At 44.1% G+C, this 15,589-nt stretch overlaps 1 protein-coding gene across 1 annotated transcript in view; it reads right to left on the bottom strand.

Annotated features, from left to right (window-relative positions):
* OBSCN (obscurin, cytoskeletal calmodulin and titin-interacting RhoGEF) overlaps window positions 1-15,589 on the bottom strand; it is a 186,255-nt gene that overhangs the window by 39,129 nt on the left and 131,537 nt on the right. The window contains 5 exon segments of the mRNA XM_071560603.1: window positions 9,318-9,423; window positions 10,595-10,724; window positions 11,286-11,388; window positions 12,259-12,426; window positions 12,847-12,960. Coding sequence (XP_071416704.1) covers window positions 9,318-9,423; window positions 10,595-10,724; window positions 11,286-11,388; window positions 12,259-12,426; window positions 12,847-12,960 — 621 coding nt within the window.

Here is a 15,589-nt window from a genome sequence, read left to right as displayed (position 1 = left end):
GTGGGCTCTGCCCGCGGGGAGCGGGAGGGCGAGTGGCCCGAAGGAGAACGAGCGGGAGAAACCCTTCCCCTCTGCCTCGGGCTCTTCACCACGGTGGTGATGGTTTCCTCTCTGATGACAGAAAGGGTTGGGAGGGAGTTGGTGGGAAGAGGAGACTTCTCAGGGAGCCACAATGCGCCAGCACATGCCATGGCCAGTGGGGTTAGTTTGGGTCAGCTTTTGGGTCATGTCTGAAGGGGGACACACAACGCACACACCCACATGCCCATCTCCACTTCCTTCCTGATCCAGGGAAAACCTCAGTGCCCTCTCCCCCAGCCCCATCAACCCCCTGGAGTGCATGAACACACAAGGAGCAGGTCCAGGTGGGGAATGTTCTCCTGTGCTTGTGTTGACCACCTCCTGTGCTACTTCAGACCCTCCCAGCAGCTTCACCCCAAAATTTCAAACACTTCAACCTTTTCCTGAGTATCCTTGGCTAAAATCCTGGATTTGTCCACCTCAATGGCCAAATGCCCTTTATTACAGTAGAGTCAGCAGCTTTTTCTTTTCTAAGAGATGTAACATATCTCTATTTTGTCTATCAAAGACAAAATTGAGACCAAAAATCAGCATTTCCACGTGCAGAACAGTTACACCAAAAGAGCATTAAGCCTCAACACGTGGAGACAACCAGGAATAGAAAGTTAGGACATTTCCTGGACAAGTCATCTCTGTCCAAATGCATTTATTTTTACTCTTCAGAGTATCATTATTGCAGACACAGCCTGACCCTGATACCTCCAGCTGACCCAGGAACACCAAACCAACTTGGGATGGATGGTTGTGATTTCTCAGCGTGTTTCTGCTGGCCTTACTTCAGATTTTTTGACATTTCCAAATCAATTGGGATTTCAGGGCTGGGGGTAGAGGCCTCATCCCTGTAAACATCCAAGGTCAGGTTGGACAGGGCTCTGAGTAACCTGGTCTGTTTGGAGATGTCTCTGCTCACTGTAGGGGTTTGGACTAGATCACCTTTAGAGGTCTCTCCTAACCCAATATCTAACCCCAGATTTAAATGCTTTAATTTGTATATTTAACATGCAGTTTTTCCAGCAGGTTTTTCAGTGGCATTTCTTACATGGAAAAACTTGCAGGTAAATAGTGTTTGCTTTGCAAGCAGAAAGGAAAATAATGCTCTACAATTGGTTTGATGGAAATCACAGGAAAAGCTCCTTTTGTTTCTGTGTTGAGATTCTGTCCCTCTCTCCAAGGAAAGGGATTTAAAAAAACCTGAAAGAATTAACTGAAGGATAAAAGAAAAAGGTCTGAACTGAGATTATGAATTCAGGCTGGTGCTGCCCTGTCCTATGGAGAACAGTTTTCTTTCCACCATCAATCTCTCCCTTTGGGGACGTGGTGGAGTCCAGGACTGCTCAACTACAGTAATTTATTTTCTTCCAAACCTTCTCTCTCCTCCTGCTTTACTCTTTCCCCCAAGTTTTCTCCAGTTTTTCTATGGACTTTTAAGGTCTATGCAGAGCCTTCAGAGAGGCACAAATCACACAAAACTAAATCATTTTAAGTAAAGATGAAAATGAATCCTCATGTGCTTGATCTGCATTTCAAGGTTCAAAAGCTTTTTTTGAGGTGTCTGGGATTTGTATGTACAGACACTGCTCAAATCCTGCTCTCAAATATCTCCTATTTCCTGCCAGTAGTTTTGAAATTCCTCAGCTCACTCATTTTAAGGAGAACTGGAATGTGCCTTTGGAGATCTGGCTCCAAACTTTACCCCATCACTGCCCCAGTTCCAGCTGAGTCCACTCTTACAAATTCCTGACCACAAAAGGAGGGGAATTTCTCTCTTTCTGAGATGCCACTCACAAATGTACCAATGATTTAGGAATTGATTAAGGAATCCCATCCTCCAATAAGCCCCTGGTCCCAAATGGCCTGAGTGCCTGGATCTGAAGAAACAGTCACCCCAGAAAATAATAATAATAAAAATAAAAGGTGAGCAGCTCTTGTGGCAACTTGAGTTGCCATTTCTCACATCCTCCTCACCAAATAAGTCAAGTTAAGCACCATGTCCAGGTCAAGGACAGATTTAACAATGATACAACTTTTGAGGGAATCCATTTCCCCAAAATACCCATTTCATAGTTATTTACTGCCACCAGGACATGATTTGAACAGTTTGGAGGTGCTCCAAAGGAATATCACACAAGGGCAATGGCCCCTTCCAGCACATGGAGCAATTTAATGATGTATTTCCTGATGATGCTTAAAGAAAAGAAGAGAAAATGAGATTTTAATGAGCTTCTGGTCTACATATGACTCAGAAAATACTACTTTTTGCTGCAATTAATCTGTGCATGTGATAGGAATCCCACATAAACCAGGCTCAAAATATCCAAAGAGACCAGGCCATTACCAGGACAAATATTCATATTAGAAATACAGAGACAGAAGGGGACAAAAATATTCCTCTCTTCCTTCTGCTTCATCATAAAATGCTTTCCTGAAAAATTTAAAATATTAAGCCAGAAGAAATCACTGTGAGCTACGAAATATATCTTAAATTTATAGATATTTTCAGGCAGTTTTCAAAGCTGTTTTTTTATCAACACTGAATATTTTTCATGTGTAATATCCTAAAAAAACTTGCCCCAGGCTGTGTCTAAACTATTTTGGAAAGGGATTTAAAGGAGGGGGGTTTTTTTGAAAAAAAAAATTCCCTGAGATCCAGTGGGATGACAAGGAACACACTTGCATGGCAAATAAACACAAGCTTGTTATTGGATCATGCAGAGGCAGCAAAGCAAAACACAAATGTTACCAAAAAAAAAAAAAATCAGCACTTACATGATGATGGTTTTCTTGGGCACTTTAGTCTCTTGTTCAGTGACTACAAAGGAAACAGTATGAACAGCATGGGGTTAAAGAAAGGCAAAAGCTGAAATGATGAAATTATCTTTGCTCAGTTCATCACAATAAACTGGAGTGAAGAACAACCCACTGTGCCATCCCATCCATGCTTTCTGTGGTTATTTCCAGCATCAGCTGCAGTCTTTCTGACCAAGAAGGAGAACCCAGAATGTTCTCTGAACAGTGAATGGTTTAGCTTTGAGATGAAATATTTTTTGGAGAGAGATATGGCAAGATCTGTTTATTCTGCCATTTTTGTGTGGCAGGTCAAATCTAGAAAACAAGGTCCTTATTTAATATTCTTATCCTATAATAAAGTGTCAGTAACCTCAAAATGCCTCAGGCTGGAAAATCCTGGAGAGCTGAAATTCCTTCACCTGTGATTTCACTTCCTAGAAAAAGAGTCTCCCCAAACTCTGAATTGTTGCCAAGCTCTTGTGGACTGGATGTAAACCCCAAGCTGACAACAATGACCACTAAAATCATTATCATCAGTACAGAAAATCAGCAGCAAACCCCTCCCAAATCCTTGGAAATCCAGGAGAGTCCTGTGATCCATCTCTGTCTAATCCATCTATTTTTTTCGTTGCTCTAATTTGCAATTTTTCCTCACCTTCTCCCATAACAAACTGGAAGCTGTTGATGCTTATCAAGATCAATAGAAATGATTGAATGGGTCTGTAAATATTCCTGAAAACTGACATTTTTATAAAGGAGAAAGATTCCACTCGGAGAGCTAATTGGGATTTTCAGCAGCTTTCCCATCCCATCTGCTGGAATAAAATTAAGGCACTGTTTGAACCACTCTCTTTGGAACACACTTTGAACTGCTGAGATCTATTAAAAAAAAAAACCAACAGCAAGCCCCACTTTTTATGTAATAAACTGATAAAATTTCTGAAAAAAACCCTTCATTTAATCTCAAAGTAATTTATCCAGCAATCAGATTTCAATTTTCCAGCCAGCCCATAATAAATAAGCTCTGGTAAAACTCAGTTGGTGCAATTTGAGTGAACTTCTACTTCGAAATGTGTCTATAAAATCACAGCAAGTTCTTGCCCAGGGAATTTGGAGTGTCTGTAATTATTTGTTAAATAACTGGTGATTAGTGCTGATGTTTTCAGTGGTGCCCCAAACCTGCACTGACTGAAAATTAAAATCACATTTATGATATTAGATGGAATACTTTAATCTGATTTCCTTTCCCCTTCCCTGCCAAGGGCTCTTCCTGCCCCAGGTGAAAACACAAATCCCGTCCTAATGAAGAGGAATTTGTGCAAATTTTCCTGTTGATGTCTGACTTTGAGCTCATTTTTTTTTCCTGCAGAGCTTTGTCTCATTTCTGCCAGTAAAAATCTGAATTACTCCCCCAAAGAGGAAAAGGAGTTGCTGCAGAATTGGGTGAATTTAAACAAAATCTGTTTGGAAATTCGACTTTACACTTTCAGGGTACACAATTACAATATGACCATTTACCTCTCCTTAATTAACACTTTTAAATAATTCATCCTCTTTTTTTAAGGGTGGGTTGGTAATTGTACAATGATGGCAGATGAACTGAGTGCTTGAATAATTTACTTTACTCAGGTTTTCACTGATTTTTTTTAAATAATATTGTGCAATTTTGCACAACTTTTAGAAAACCTCATCAATTAATATCATGAGATTAATCCATAACCAGTATCTGAGTACAGGCTCTTAAAGAGTGAAGAGCTCTGATGGAAACAGGTGGTAATTAATTTGATTATACACCTGAAAAATAGGTTTTTAGGCAATTATTTTAACAGCAACTATGTTTAGATGAGAATTAAATAACACAAATTAAATAACTGGATTAATTTAATGAAATCTCACAATGTCTGTAATTAAAAAGCTTTTTTTTAAATGTTTACTCCATTAAAATCTGCTCTTGCAGGTCTCCCAAATTACACTGAGCACAATATTTCTATATGGAACAAGTGCCAAAGGGCTTCAATATCCAAAAGTTCAGCAAGTCTGGGATGAGAAAGCTGCAAATATACTCAATTTTCTGTGTGCTGCCCAAGGTGTGAGGGAGGATTTGAGCAACCCTACATGAAAGGATAGAACCACATGAAAGTAGGATGAGAGAATTTGGGTTTCTCTTTTGAGTTATTTCTTTGTTGTTTGGGTTTTTTTTCCCCTGAGAGGAAAATATTCTGCATCCATTTTAGCACCAGATTTATCATTTCAACTTTTCAAGAGCATTTTAGGAAAAAAAAAACAGCTTTGCAAAGCAGGAGCTCCTGATAAGCAGGTTAAAAGCTGGAAGCATTAGGGTCAGCCAGTGCTTCTACAGGACCAGACTCCTCCTTGGTTAATGCATTAAAACATTGACTTACAGGTGAGGAAACATTTAGGATAAGCCAGTTCTCATTGCTCTGAATGGCTAAAAGGTGGTTTGTGGCCTTTATAATAAATTTTAAGTCTTTTCTCTCCACTCACAGAAACATAAACCTGTTTTTCCTGACACGAGCACTGCTCCACTCCCACCCCCTCTGCTGCACTTTGGGGCTTGATCTGCCTCAGGGGATGCACAAACCTGGGAGGAACTGCTAAAGCTGAGCCTAAAGTGAGTGATTCCTACAATCCTACAACTGCTTAGGTTGGAAAAGACCCTTGAGGTCATCGGGTCCAACTGCTCAGCCAGCACTGACCTGCTCACCCCTAAACTGTGTCCCCAAGTGCCACATCCACAGGTCTTCCAATTCATGGAGGCAACAGCTTCCTAAACTCTGTGCATGGAATGCAAGTGGTTTGGGATCCTCTCAAAGAAAACCCACCACAAAACCACCCAAAAGGCTCCACTCCTGCAGTGGCTGATTGTGCTCTCCTCAATTTGCACTGAAAACCACGTGGTCAGCCCCAAAAATGAGACCAACCCGTGGTGGCAACAGAATGGAAATAATGAGGTAAACACCCTAATCATCATCCTGATCATCACCCTAATCATCATCCTGATCATCACCCCAATCATCACCCTAATCATCATCCTGGTCATCACCCTGATTGTCACCCTGATCATCACCCCAATCGTCACCCTAATCATCATCCTGATCATCACCCTAATCATTATCCTGATCATCACCCCAATCATCACCCTAATCTTTATCCTGGTCATCACCCTGATCATCACTCTGATCATCACCCTGATCACCACCCCGATCATCATCCTGATCATCACCCTGATCGTCACCCCGATCGTCACCCCGATCATCACCCCGATCATCACCCCGATCATCACCCCAATCATCACCCCAATCATCACCCCAATCAGGGCCCTTCCAAATGATCAGGAGACAAATTCCCATGCCCTGTTCCTTCAGCAGGAGGGTGACACCAAGACACCTAATGCTCCTCGGTGTTCTAAACCATCTTCCATGGGAGGGTGTTTAGGTGGGTGTTACCAAACAAGGCAGCTGAACACCTTGGCATGTTGTGCATGAAATGTAAGGCAAAGCTCTGGAGAAATTCCTGTTCCCTGGCTGGAACTGCACTAGGAATTTTTATTTATGGCTTTGCTTATCTCCACTCATGTACCTGAGTCCTTTCCTTGCCATTGGCTTGTTCTGTGTCCTGGGCCTGCCCACCCACATAAAAATGCAACACCTTTCAAAAACTGGGCTGTTCTTAAAAAAAATGGACATTAGTGAGCCTGAGATGGAGGAATCACCACAGGGACATGTTAAAAAGGGATGCCAGAGCACATCAGCCCAGATGTGCCATGTTAAACAGCAAGGTGCAAAGCAGACAGTCAACTTGAAGTCAAAGAGAAGGATCTCCTTTTAGTTACAGTTTTTTTAAAGTGTTTAAAATTCTTTCAATATCCACAGAAAAAGGATTTCTTTTTTAAGCAACTCTCCATTGACTTCAGTGCAGCAACCAGGTGTGGCTGAAGGCAGATCTCAGCTCACAAGGTGACCCCTTAGCCCAGTGGTTTGGATTTGGTCCTTCCAAAGGACCTGAAACTTCCCAGAGTGTGAATTTAAACAAGAATTTGGGCTGTGAGCCCTGTGGTGTTGGGCTGTGGCCCATCAGCAGCTGCAGGTCAAGGCTCACCAACCACTGGGCTGATGGGATCCCAAACTGGGACAGCAGGTTTGGTTGAGTACAATGAACAGTACACAGAGGCAGGAGGATAAAACCTAAAACAGTTGCCACTTTGGGTGGCTCAGGAGCCCCAGACAATGTCACAGACCCAACAATGAAGCAGGTGGATCTCAGCCCCACGTGCAGCTGAGCGAGGGGACAAAGGTGACATCTCTGTCCTGTGCTGACAGTGCCACACAGCAGCAATGGTGTCCTCTGGGTGGAGTGACAAGTAATCCCATGCCCACAAATAGGAAGGAGTGGAAGAATGAAAAGAGAAAGCCTTCCTGAGATCCATCTGTCCTCCATTTCTTTGCCAGGTGAACCTGGTTTTTCCATAGGCGAGTCAAGGCTGGTTATTGATTCTCAAGAAAGCAACAAATTCCCTCCTTGGTCAAGTGCCTCATGTCAGACTGATGAGATTCTGCTCAGAACAATCCACTTGCTCCATGGGTGAGCCTATTTCCTCCACCAGCCTGAAGCAGCTCTCCCTCTGTTTCTCCCTGGATATGACTCAGGGATCCATTTCCTCCCCTATTCCCAAATTCAAGCAATTGCACATCACGGAGCAAACCTATTTCATGACATTTCTGAAGCTTCCAGGCAAACTCCAATTATATTTCCTCAATCAAGTGCACAATTTGGTTTGTTTATGACTTCAGGAGTAACAGCAGATGAGTAATTTGGGGCTGAACACACACATTTGCAAGCCCAAGAGCTGAAAATGCTCCTAACACCTTTTACAAGCCTTATTTGCTTTCATAACATCATCTGCCTGGAGGAACTTCATCAAGATACACCACCCTAACTGTGATTAGTTTGTGTTCCGCCACATCCTGCTTATTTTTCTCTCTTTAGGGCATAGAAAAGACAAAACATTCAAGTACTTGAATGTTTATCCTGCAGAAAAACTTCTACACTAAAACCATCTCCCTGTAATGCTTTTTGATGGGACTCTGGGAAAGGAACAAAAGGAAACCAAGCTTAAAATGAAGCCAAGGAAACCCAAAGATGAGGGTACTGATCTTAATATCTTATGGTGGATGAAGCCTCTTAATGTAATAACACAACATTAGTGTCTCCAAGGGGCTGGCCAAAGGTCCATCCAGAGTAGGGCCCTGTCTCAGACAGGACCAACAGCAGAGGAGTGTAAAAATGATGGAAAAGTCATGACTGGAAGACCATTTTCCCTGAATATTTTCCAGACTTCAGAATTTTCTGCCCAGGATGTCAGGATGTTCTTGATATCAATTATTCCCTATCAAACACACACTTGAGTTCCTGTTAATATCACAAGACAGTGGAATCAGTGAAGATGAGGACAGAAGGTTCTACAGCTGCTGGCAAACCTCTGGCCCATGTTGACCATTTATCCACCAACCACCTCTGGGAGAGGTCTCGGGAGCCAAAGTTTGCTGGCATGGAAAGGCCTGTGCTTATCCTACTCCTCTTTCACTCCCCAAATCAGTATCTACTGCTTATCAAAGATGGTCCCTTGGCTGTATCATCCCCTGAACCGCCCCTGGGGACCCTCCAAGAGAGCCAGCACTGGTTGGTCCACACTGAGCCAGCCAAGGACAGTCCTAAGATGTAAAAAGGACCCATTTCCTGTGCCAGGGAAAGTTCCTCACACAGATTTTAAAGTGGGTTGTGATGGGTTTATTGCAAGCCTGTCTAACACTCTGTGTGGAAATCCTTTGGATAAGAAGGTAATTTTAGGCAATAATAAATAAAGGTGTCAAGGAAGAGATGTATTGTTGGATGGGTGAAAAAGCAACTCCTATCACCCTGCCAATCCAGGGGAAATGTGTTTAAAAAAAAAAAGGAATAGATTTTATAACCATCCCAGAACATGGATGAAAATGGATGAACTAATTTGGCTCAGTTCTGCTTTCTCAGTCATTCCTGGTGTTCTTCAGTGGCATTTCAGAATGATCCCAATATGCCTCCAGCTTTACTTGCTGGTCCCTGCCAGGCTGACACACATTTTCAAACCTTCCAACAGAATACAGACTGTTTTTCTTGCACTAGTGGTGTGACAGACCCTTCATTTGCTCCTCCTTTCTCATATAATGCCTTTTACGAGCATTATATGAAGTTGATTTGCCAGGTTTGGAAATCAACAGATGGTGATGGATCCAGAGCTGAGCTGCAGCTCTGCCCATGCACATCTGGAGAGACATACAGATACAGGAACACCAACAACCAGCATGGCTAAGATGGCAAATAGATCCACCCCTGAGTGAGGTGGTTTCAGAGTAACTCAGTGAGCTACTTACGGAGCTGGGCAAGGGCCGTACCTTCGATGGTGATGGCTTGGTCTCCTCTCCTCTCCTGGGTCAGGGCTGCAGCACTGTGGTGGTAAAGCTCTGCTCCACTTTTTGCAGACCCTAATCTGTTCATCAGCTAAAAAGAATGGTGCAGCAGCAAATGAAACATGGGGTGTTTTATTATAATAAAATCTCCCTACGCTACGTTAAATGATTGGATGCAATTCCACAACAGCAGAAGTGGGTAAAGATGTGACCCCACGGCTGAGCTGGAGTTGGAAGGGACACTTAGTTGTTCAGGGGAGTTTCTTGAGGATATTGTACCAAAAATTACTCACAGAGACAAGTTACAGCCCATCAGCAAAAAAAAACCAAAAAAAAAAAACCAACAAAAACAAAAAACAAAAACAAAAAAAACCCCCAAAAAACCCAAAAAAAAATCCACTGAGTTATTTGCTTAGTTATCTGCAGTTTGCAGCCTCTGGTTTGGTCCTGGCTTGGCTCTGCCTCTACCAACAGGCCCAGATTTCTCCTGTCTGCCCTTAGATGGATATTAACGAGGGTTTTATTTGGCCATCATCCATTAATCTACAGAGTCCTACTCATCCAAGGGAATACTGGACCTTGGGATCTTGGTTAATGGCAAATGCAAGGTGGTCTGACTTTGCTAAAATCCTAATAGAGTCCTTCACATTTTCTCAAACATCCTAAACATTTCCATGAGCTGAGCCATTTGCCACGGGGCAGCTGACCATGAATTTCCTAAACCAAGATCAATTATTTTTACTGCCAAGACCTCAGAGCTTATTACTATTTTATTGCATAGGCTATGACCAATTTTCAGAAAGTATTTTACATTTATTTAAATTTATTAGATACTTCCACATATACAGGAATTTCACTGGTTTATCCTTCTGATTAGACTTAATTTCTTTCTTTCATCTCTGGATGGTTCCTTAGTAACAGCACGAATGTATCATAATTTAAAGACAGTCCAGAAACAAAATGTCATATCAGAGTGGCCCTAAACTTTTTAAGAGGTTCCTCTGGAGATCTGGATCTGAGTTTAAGTTACAGAACAAGCTCAATCAAGTATTACTTGTACCAGCAAACTGTAAGATCAGGATATTCTGAAACTTCTGGATGTTCCCAATCCAGACTATCTCAGGCTGACTTTCTGTATATATTTTTATATGCCAGGAGGTTTCTCAGCCACTTGATCTAATGCCACGGGTCTCTCTCAGTAAAATGAATTCTCCCACCTGTACCACTGCAGATGACAGACATTTAAACCTCTCTGCACTTACCTCACATTCATAGTGTCCCATGTCCTCATTGGAAGGGTTCTTGACCACCAGGACCACGATGCCACTCCGTGGTTCACTGAAGGTCTGGTATTTACTGGTGTCCTTGATCAGCACCCCATCTTTGTACCATCTGGGTGTGGAAAACATGGAGTATAAGGCAGGGAAAACACATGCAGTGTCAAGAGCTCCCCAGCTCACTGAGCCACCTGTCAAACAACTCAAGGGTTCACTCACAGGCACATTTTTGGATGCTCTAAGGCAGGTCTGCAGGTGGGGGGATGGTTACTGAACTGCACAGGGTTATGAGATTCTTCTCAAGAAATCTCACCAGTCAATGCAGGGAAAGGGCTTTGGATGGTGAAAGGACTTGCTGAGCTTTTTGTCTGACTCCCCCAGACTGGTTGGTGATAAAATGAATTCAGGTGCAAGGCAGGGAGGATAAAGAAATGGTAAAGTGTTGTCAGGCTGTTAGATCTGGTACAGTCAGGGACTCTCTGGAGGTATTTCTTTTCAGATCCCAGCTACAGGAAATGGCTGAGACTCTCAGGGATGTTGGGATTGGGAAAAGCCAGCACTGGGATGGGGTAAAGGTGGAAGACATAGAGAAGAAAGAGTCAGCACCTCCAAAGACTCTTCTGACTATGCAAAATGGGAACCCAGGATTTGTTCCAGTGGGATTTGTAGGACTGACCTGATCTGAGGCCTTGGTGCTCCTTCCACGGTGCAGGTGAACTGAGCATCTTCACCCTCCACAAAATAAGCATTTCTAACCTTGTTCACAAACCGTGGGGGCACTGCAAGAGCAAAGGGAGAGGTAAACAGGAGCTGGAAATGGGACCAGAAAGGAAGGCTCTGTCCCTGGCCAGGTAATTCTCATGGTGTCTGCACACAGGACACTGAAGACCACATTTTCTGCACTAAAACCAGTTGACTGCTCCTGTACATATTTTTTTTTAAGTAGTACACAGTAGATGTTACACTGAACTTCTGGAGCATCTTAATATTTGTGGCATTATAGAAACATGAAATCATTTAGGCTGGAAAAGACTTTTAAGATCATTGAGACCAACCATTCACCCAGCACTGCCAAAGCCACCACTGAACCATGTTCCCAAGTGCCACATCTGCATGTTTTTTGAACACCTGCAGGTTGGTCACTCCAACAGTCTGTTCCAGGGCTTGACAGCACTTTCAATGAAGACATTTTTTCTAATATCCAATCTAAAGATCACCTGGCCCAGCCTGAGACTGTTCCCTCTGCTCCTGTCCCTGTTCCCTCTGCTCCTGTCCCTGTTCCCTGGAGCAGAGCCCGACCCCCTCCCCTGGGTCCCCCCTCCTGGCAGGGATTGCAGAGCCAGAATGTTCCCCCCTGAGCCTCCTTTTCTCCAGGCTGAGCCCCCCCAGCTCCCTCAGCCCCTCCTGCTGCTCCAGCCCCTTCCCAGTTCTGTTCCTTCCCTGGACACACTCCAGCCCTTCAATGCCTTTTTTGTCATAAGGAGCCCAGAACTGGACACAGGATTTGAAGTGTGGCCTCACCAGTGCCTGGCACAGGGGGACAATCCCTGTCCTGCTCCTGTGGTCACACTATTGGTGATATAAATTTAAGGTATCACATAGCAGACCTCTTTAAAATAAAATAATAATGCATCTGTGCAGGCCTTTACCTTGAACAAGGATCTTTCCTAAGGTACTGGCATTTCCAGCAGGACTGGAAGCAAAGCACATGTATTGTCCTGTGTCAGCACCTGTCAGGTTGTCCAAGATCAACGTGCAGGAACCATCAGGATCTTCTATTATAATGTGATGGGGATCCACCTCCACTGGCTTTCCATCTGCAAGCCAAGGGGAAATTATTTTTTAAAACAAATTAGTATCAATTATGTTTTCTCCTGGGGAATTTTATCCAGCTTTTCCACTTGAGAGAACTGAGAGAAATATTTGCTATTGGTGGTAGCTGAGGAATGAGCTCTTCATCTTTTTGTCCAACTCTCTATGAAATATTGTCTGGGCAAAGCCCTGCTGAGGGACCTCATAAATCACCAATCCTCACTGAAAGGTGACACCTTTCCAGAGTATGTGCTGTGCAGTCATAGCTCTGATTTCCCAGCCAAAGGAACAACTCCCAGGTGACCATAAAAATGGTCACTGGACTGGGGTATCTGCAGGTGATCAGCTCTTTGATTACCCACTGACCAATTATTGCAGCAACACAACAAATCTGGAGAAGGCACTTCATGACCTCCTGCCCATACCTTTGTACCAGCTGATGGATGGTTTGGGGGCTCCCACCACTTTGCAGGCCAGCTTGACTGTCTCTCCCAGCTCAGCTGTACAATCTGCCAGCTCTTCCTCAAAGTCTGGAGGTACTGAAAAATCAGGATGAGAGTGTTAGTCTGGAGCAGGGTGGCCCTGTCCAAACAGTGGCTGCTGCTAAGCAAGGTGAGAATAAATCTGCAAATCTCTGAGGTTCAGAAGGGAAAGCTAAACAGGAAATTCCAGCTTTCCAGGTGACATGCTGTCCTTGCAAACCTGAGATTAAATTCAATCTATTAAATGTTTCCTGTTGATCATAAAAACAGGCCATATAATGACAAACAAAAAAAAAAGATTTGTTGTAGATCTGGAATTATTTTAGATCATGATTTCAACAAGCACATCCTTTATTCAGACACCACACAGGTGTCACCATTAAGGTAACTCCTCAAGTGAAATGCCCCCTGGATATCCAAACCAGTGTTCTGCTGGTCTCCATACAATAAAAACTGTGGAATCCTAGAGTGGTTTGGGTTGGAAGGGATCTTAAAGATCATCCAGTCCCACCTCAACCCACCTTCCACTAGCCCAGGTTGCTCCAAGCCCCATCCAACCTGGCCTTGGACACTTGCAGGCACCCAGAACTTCTCTGGGTAAATTGTTCCTTTGTTTTATTGTAACTTATTATTCCCACATGAAACTCTGCAACATTATTCTCATCATCTTCCTCATTAGGACATCTCACTAAAGGCACAAATATTAAATGTGCAGAATTTTTTTCAGAGTATACAGACTAAACCAAATCCTGTTCTGGCATTTTAAGATGCCAAATATCCTTAAACTGTATGGGACACCATTTGTAGCTTATACCTGGAAAATAAAGGTCTCATTTTTCCACTGATAAAAGTTGTGGATAGAAATCTGGTGGAATCTCTAATGATACTGAGGATGATGAAGCCTGGATGACCATTCCAAAGCAAAGCCAAGGCACAGCAGTGTAAGCCAGAAGCCAACAGAGGGCCTGGCACCCAAAAATGTCACAGAGGGGTGTGTAGGTCTGTGTAGATCTCTGGATCAGAGTCCAACCCCACTCTCAGCCTCTCCACAAGGGAGAGGTGTTTCAACCCTCTGACCATCCTCGTGGCCTCCTCTGGACTCGCTGCAGCAGCTCCACATCCTTCTTGTGCTGGGGGTCCCAGGGGTGGACACAGCACTGCAGGGGGGTGGAGCAGAGGGGCAGAACCACCTCCTGTGAGGATTATGAAGATTTCTTGACTTATAAAAGTTTTGAACCTGCAGGCAGCTTCAGACCTAGGGTAGAGTGGTACCTCCTTGGACAGATGGGAACAGTGAAAGATAATTAAAACTGTGAGATAATTGGCAAGGAAATTAAAATAAATTGAAATAAGGGATTTGAGAGGAGCAAGCTATGGGCATGTAACGAGTGTAGATAATTTCTCATGAAACAAAAAGTACATCTGGACAGTGAGTAACATCCAATTAGAAGCTGTAATAAAGTTTATAGACACTGTCATAAACCAATGAAAACTGACCATGGGTGGGATTTAGAATATATATAGTGTAACTTGTAACTTGTAAGGGCTTTTTTAGTGTCTTTGTTAATAAAATCATAGAATAATCTGGGTTGGAAGAGACCTCTGAGATCATCAAGTCCAACCCTTAATCCAACCCCACTTTGATTACCAGATCATGGCATTCAGTGCCACGTCCAATCTCACCTTAAAAACCTCCAGGGTCGGAGAATCCACCACTTCTCTGGGCAGCCCATTCCAATGCCTGAGCACTCTCTCTGGAAAGAATTTCTTCCTGATATCCAACCTAAACCTCCCCTGGCAGAGCTCAAGCCTGTGCCCCCTTGTCCTACAGTTGGTTGCCTGAGATAAGAGACCAATCCCCACCAGGCTACATCATCCTTTCAAGTAGCTGTAGAGAGCGATAAGGTCTCTCCTGAGCCTCCTCTTCTCCAGGCTAAACACCCCCAGCTCCCTCAGCCTTTCCTCACAGGACTTGTGTTCAAGTCCTTTCACCAGCCTCGTTGCTCTTCTCTGTTCTTTAGTTTCTTCCAAGTGTGTTATACATGGTTTAATGAATTAGCTTGTGTGTGACTCCTTTGACCTGTGTCCCTTTGTCCACCACAATGAACTGCAATGACGACCTCCCTCACCCACATGGCATTTAGACAACCATAAATGGTCTGATTGCAATGGGATGAAGTTGAACAAGGCCAAGTGCAGGTCCTGCCCTTTGGCCACCCCAACCCCCTGCAGCGCTCCAGGCTGGGCACAGAGTGGCTGGAGAGCAGCCAGGCAGAGGGACCTGGGGGGACTGAGGGACAGGAAGCTCAACAGGAGCCACCAGTGTGCCCAGGTGGCCAAGAAGGCCAAGGGGATCCTGGCCTGGATCCAAACTAGCATGGCCAGTAGGCCTAGGGCAGTGACCCTTCCCCTGGACTCTGCCTTGGGGAGGCCATACCTTGAGTGTTGTGTTCAGTTCTGGGCCCCTCAGTTGAGGAAAGATCTTGAGGGGCTGGAGCGGGGCCAGAGAAGAGCAACGAGGCTGGAGAAGGGACTGGAGCACAAGTGCTGTGGGGAGAGGCTGAGGGAGCTGGGGGTGTTCAGCCTGGAGAAGAGGAGGCTCAGAGGTGACCTCAGCACTGTCTGGAACTGCCTGAAGGGAAGTTCTGGCCAGGTGGGGGTTGGTCTCTTCTCCCAGGCACTCAGC

The sequence above is a fragment of the Pithys albifrons genome, chromosome 7 (assembly GCF_047495875.1).
Source record: "Pithys albifrons albifrons isolate INPA30051 chromosome 7, PitAlb_v1, whole genome shotgun sequence".
Taxonomy (NCBI): Eukaryota; Metazoa; Chordata; class Aves; order Passeriformes; family Thamnophilidae; genus Pithys; species Pithys albifrons.
The sequence above is the reverse complement of the archived record's forward strand: the minus strand, read 5'-3'. Positions and strand labels throughout refer to the sequence as shown.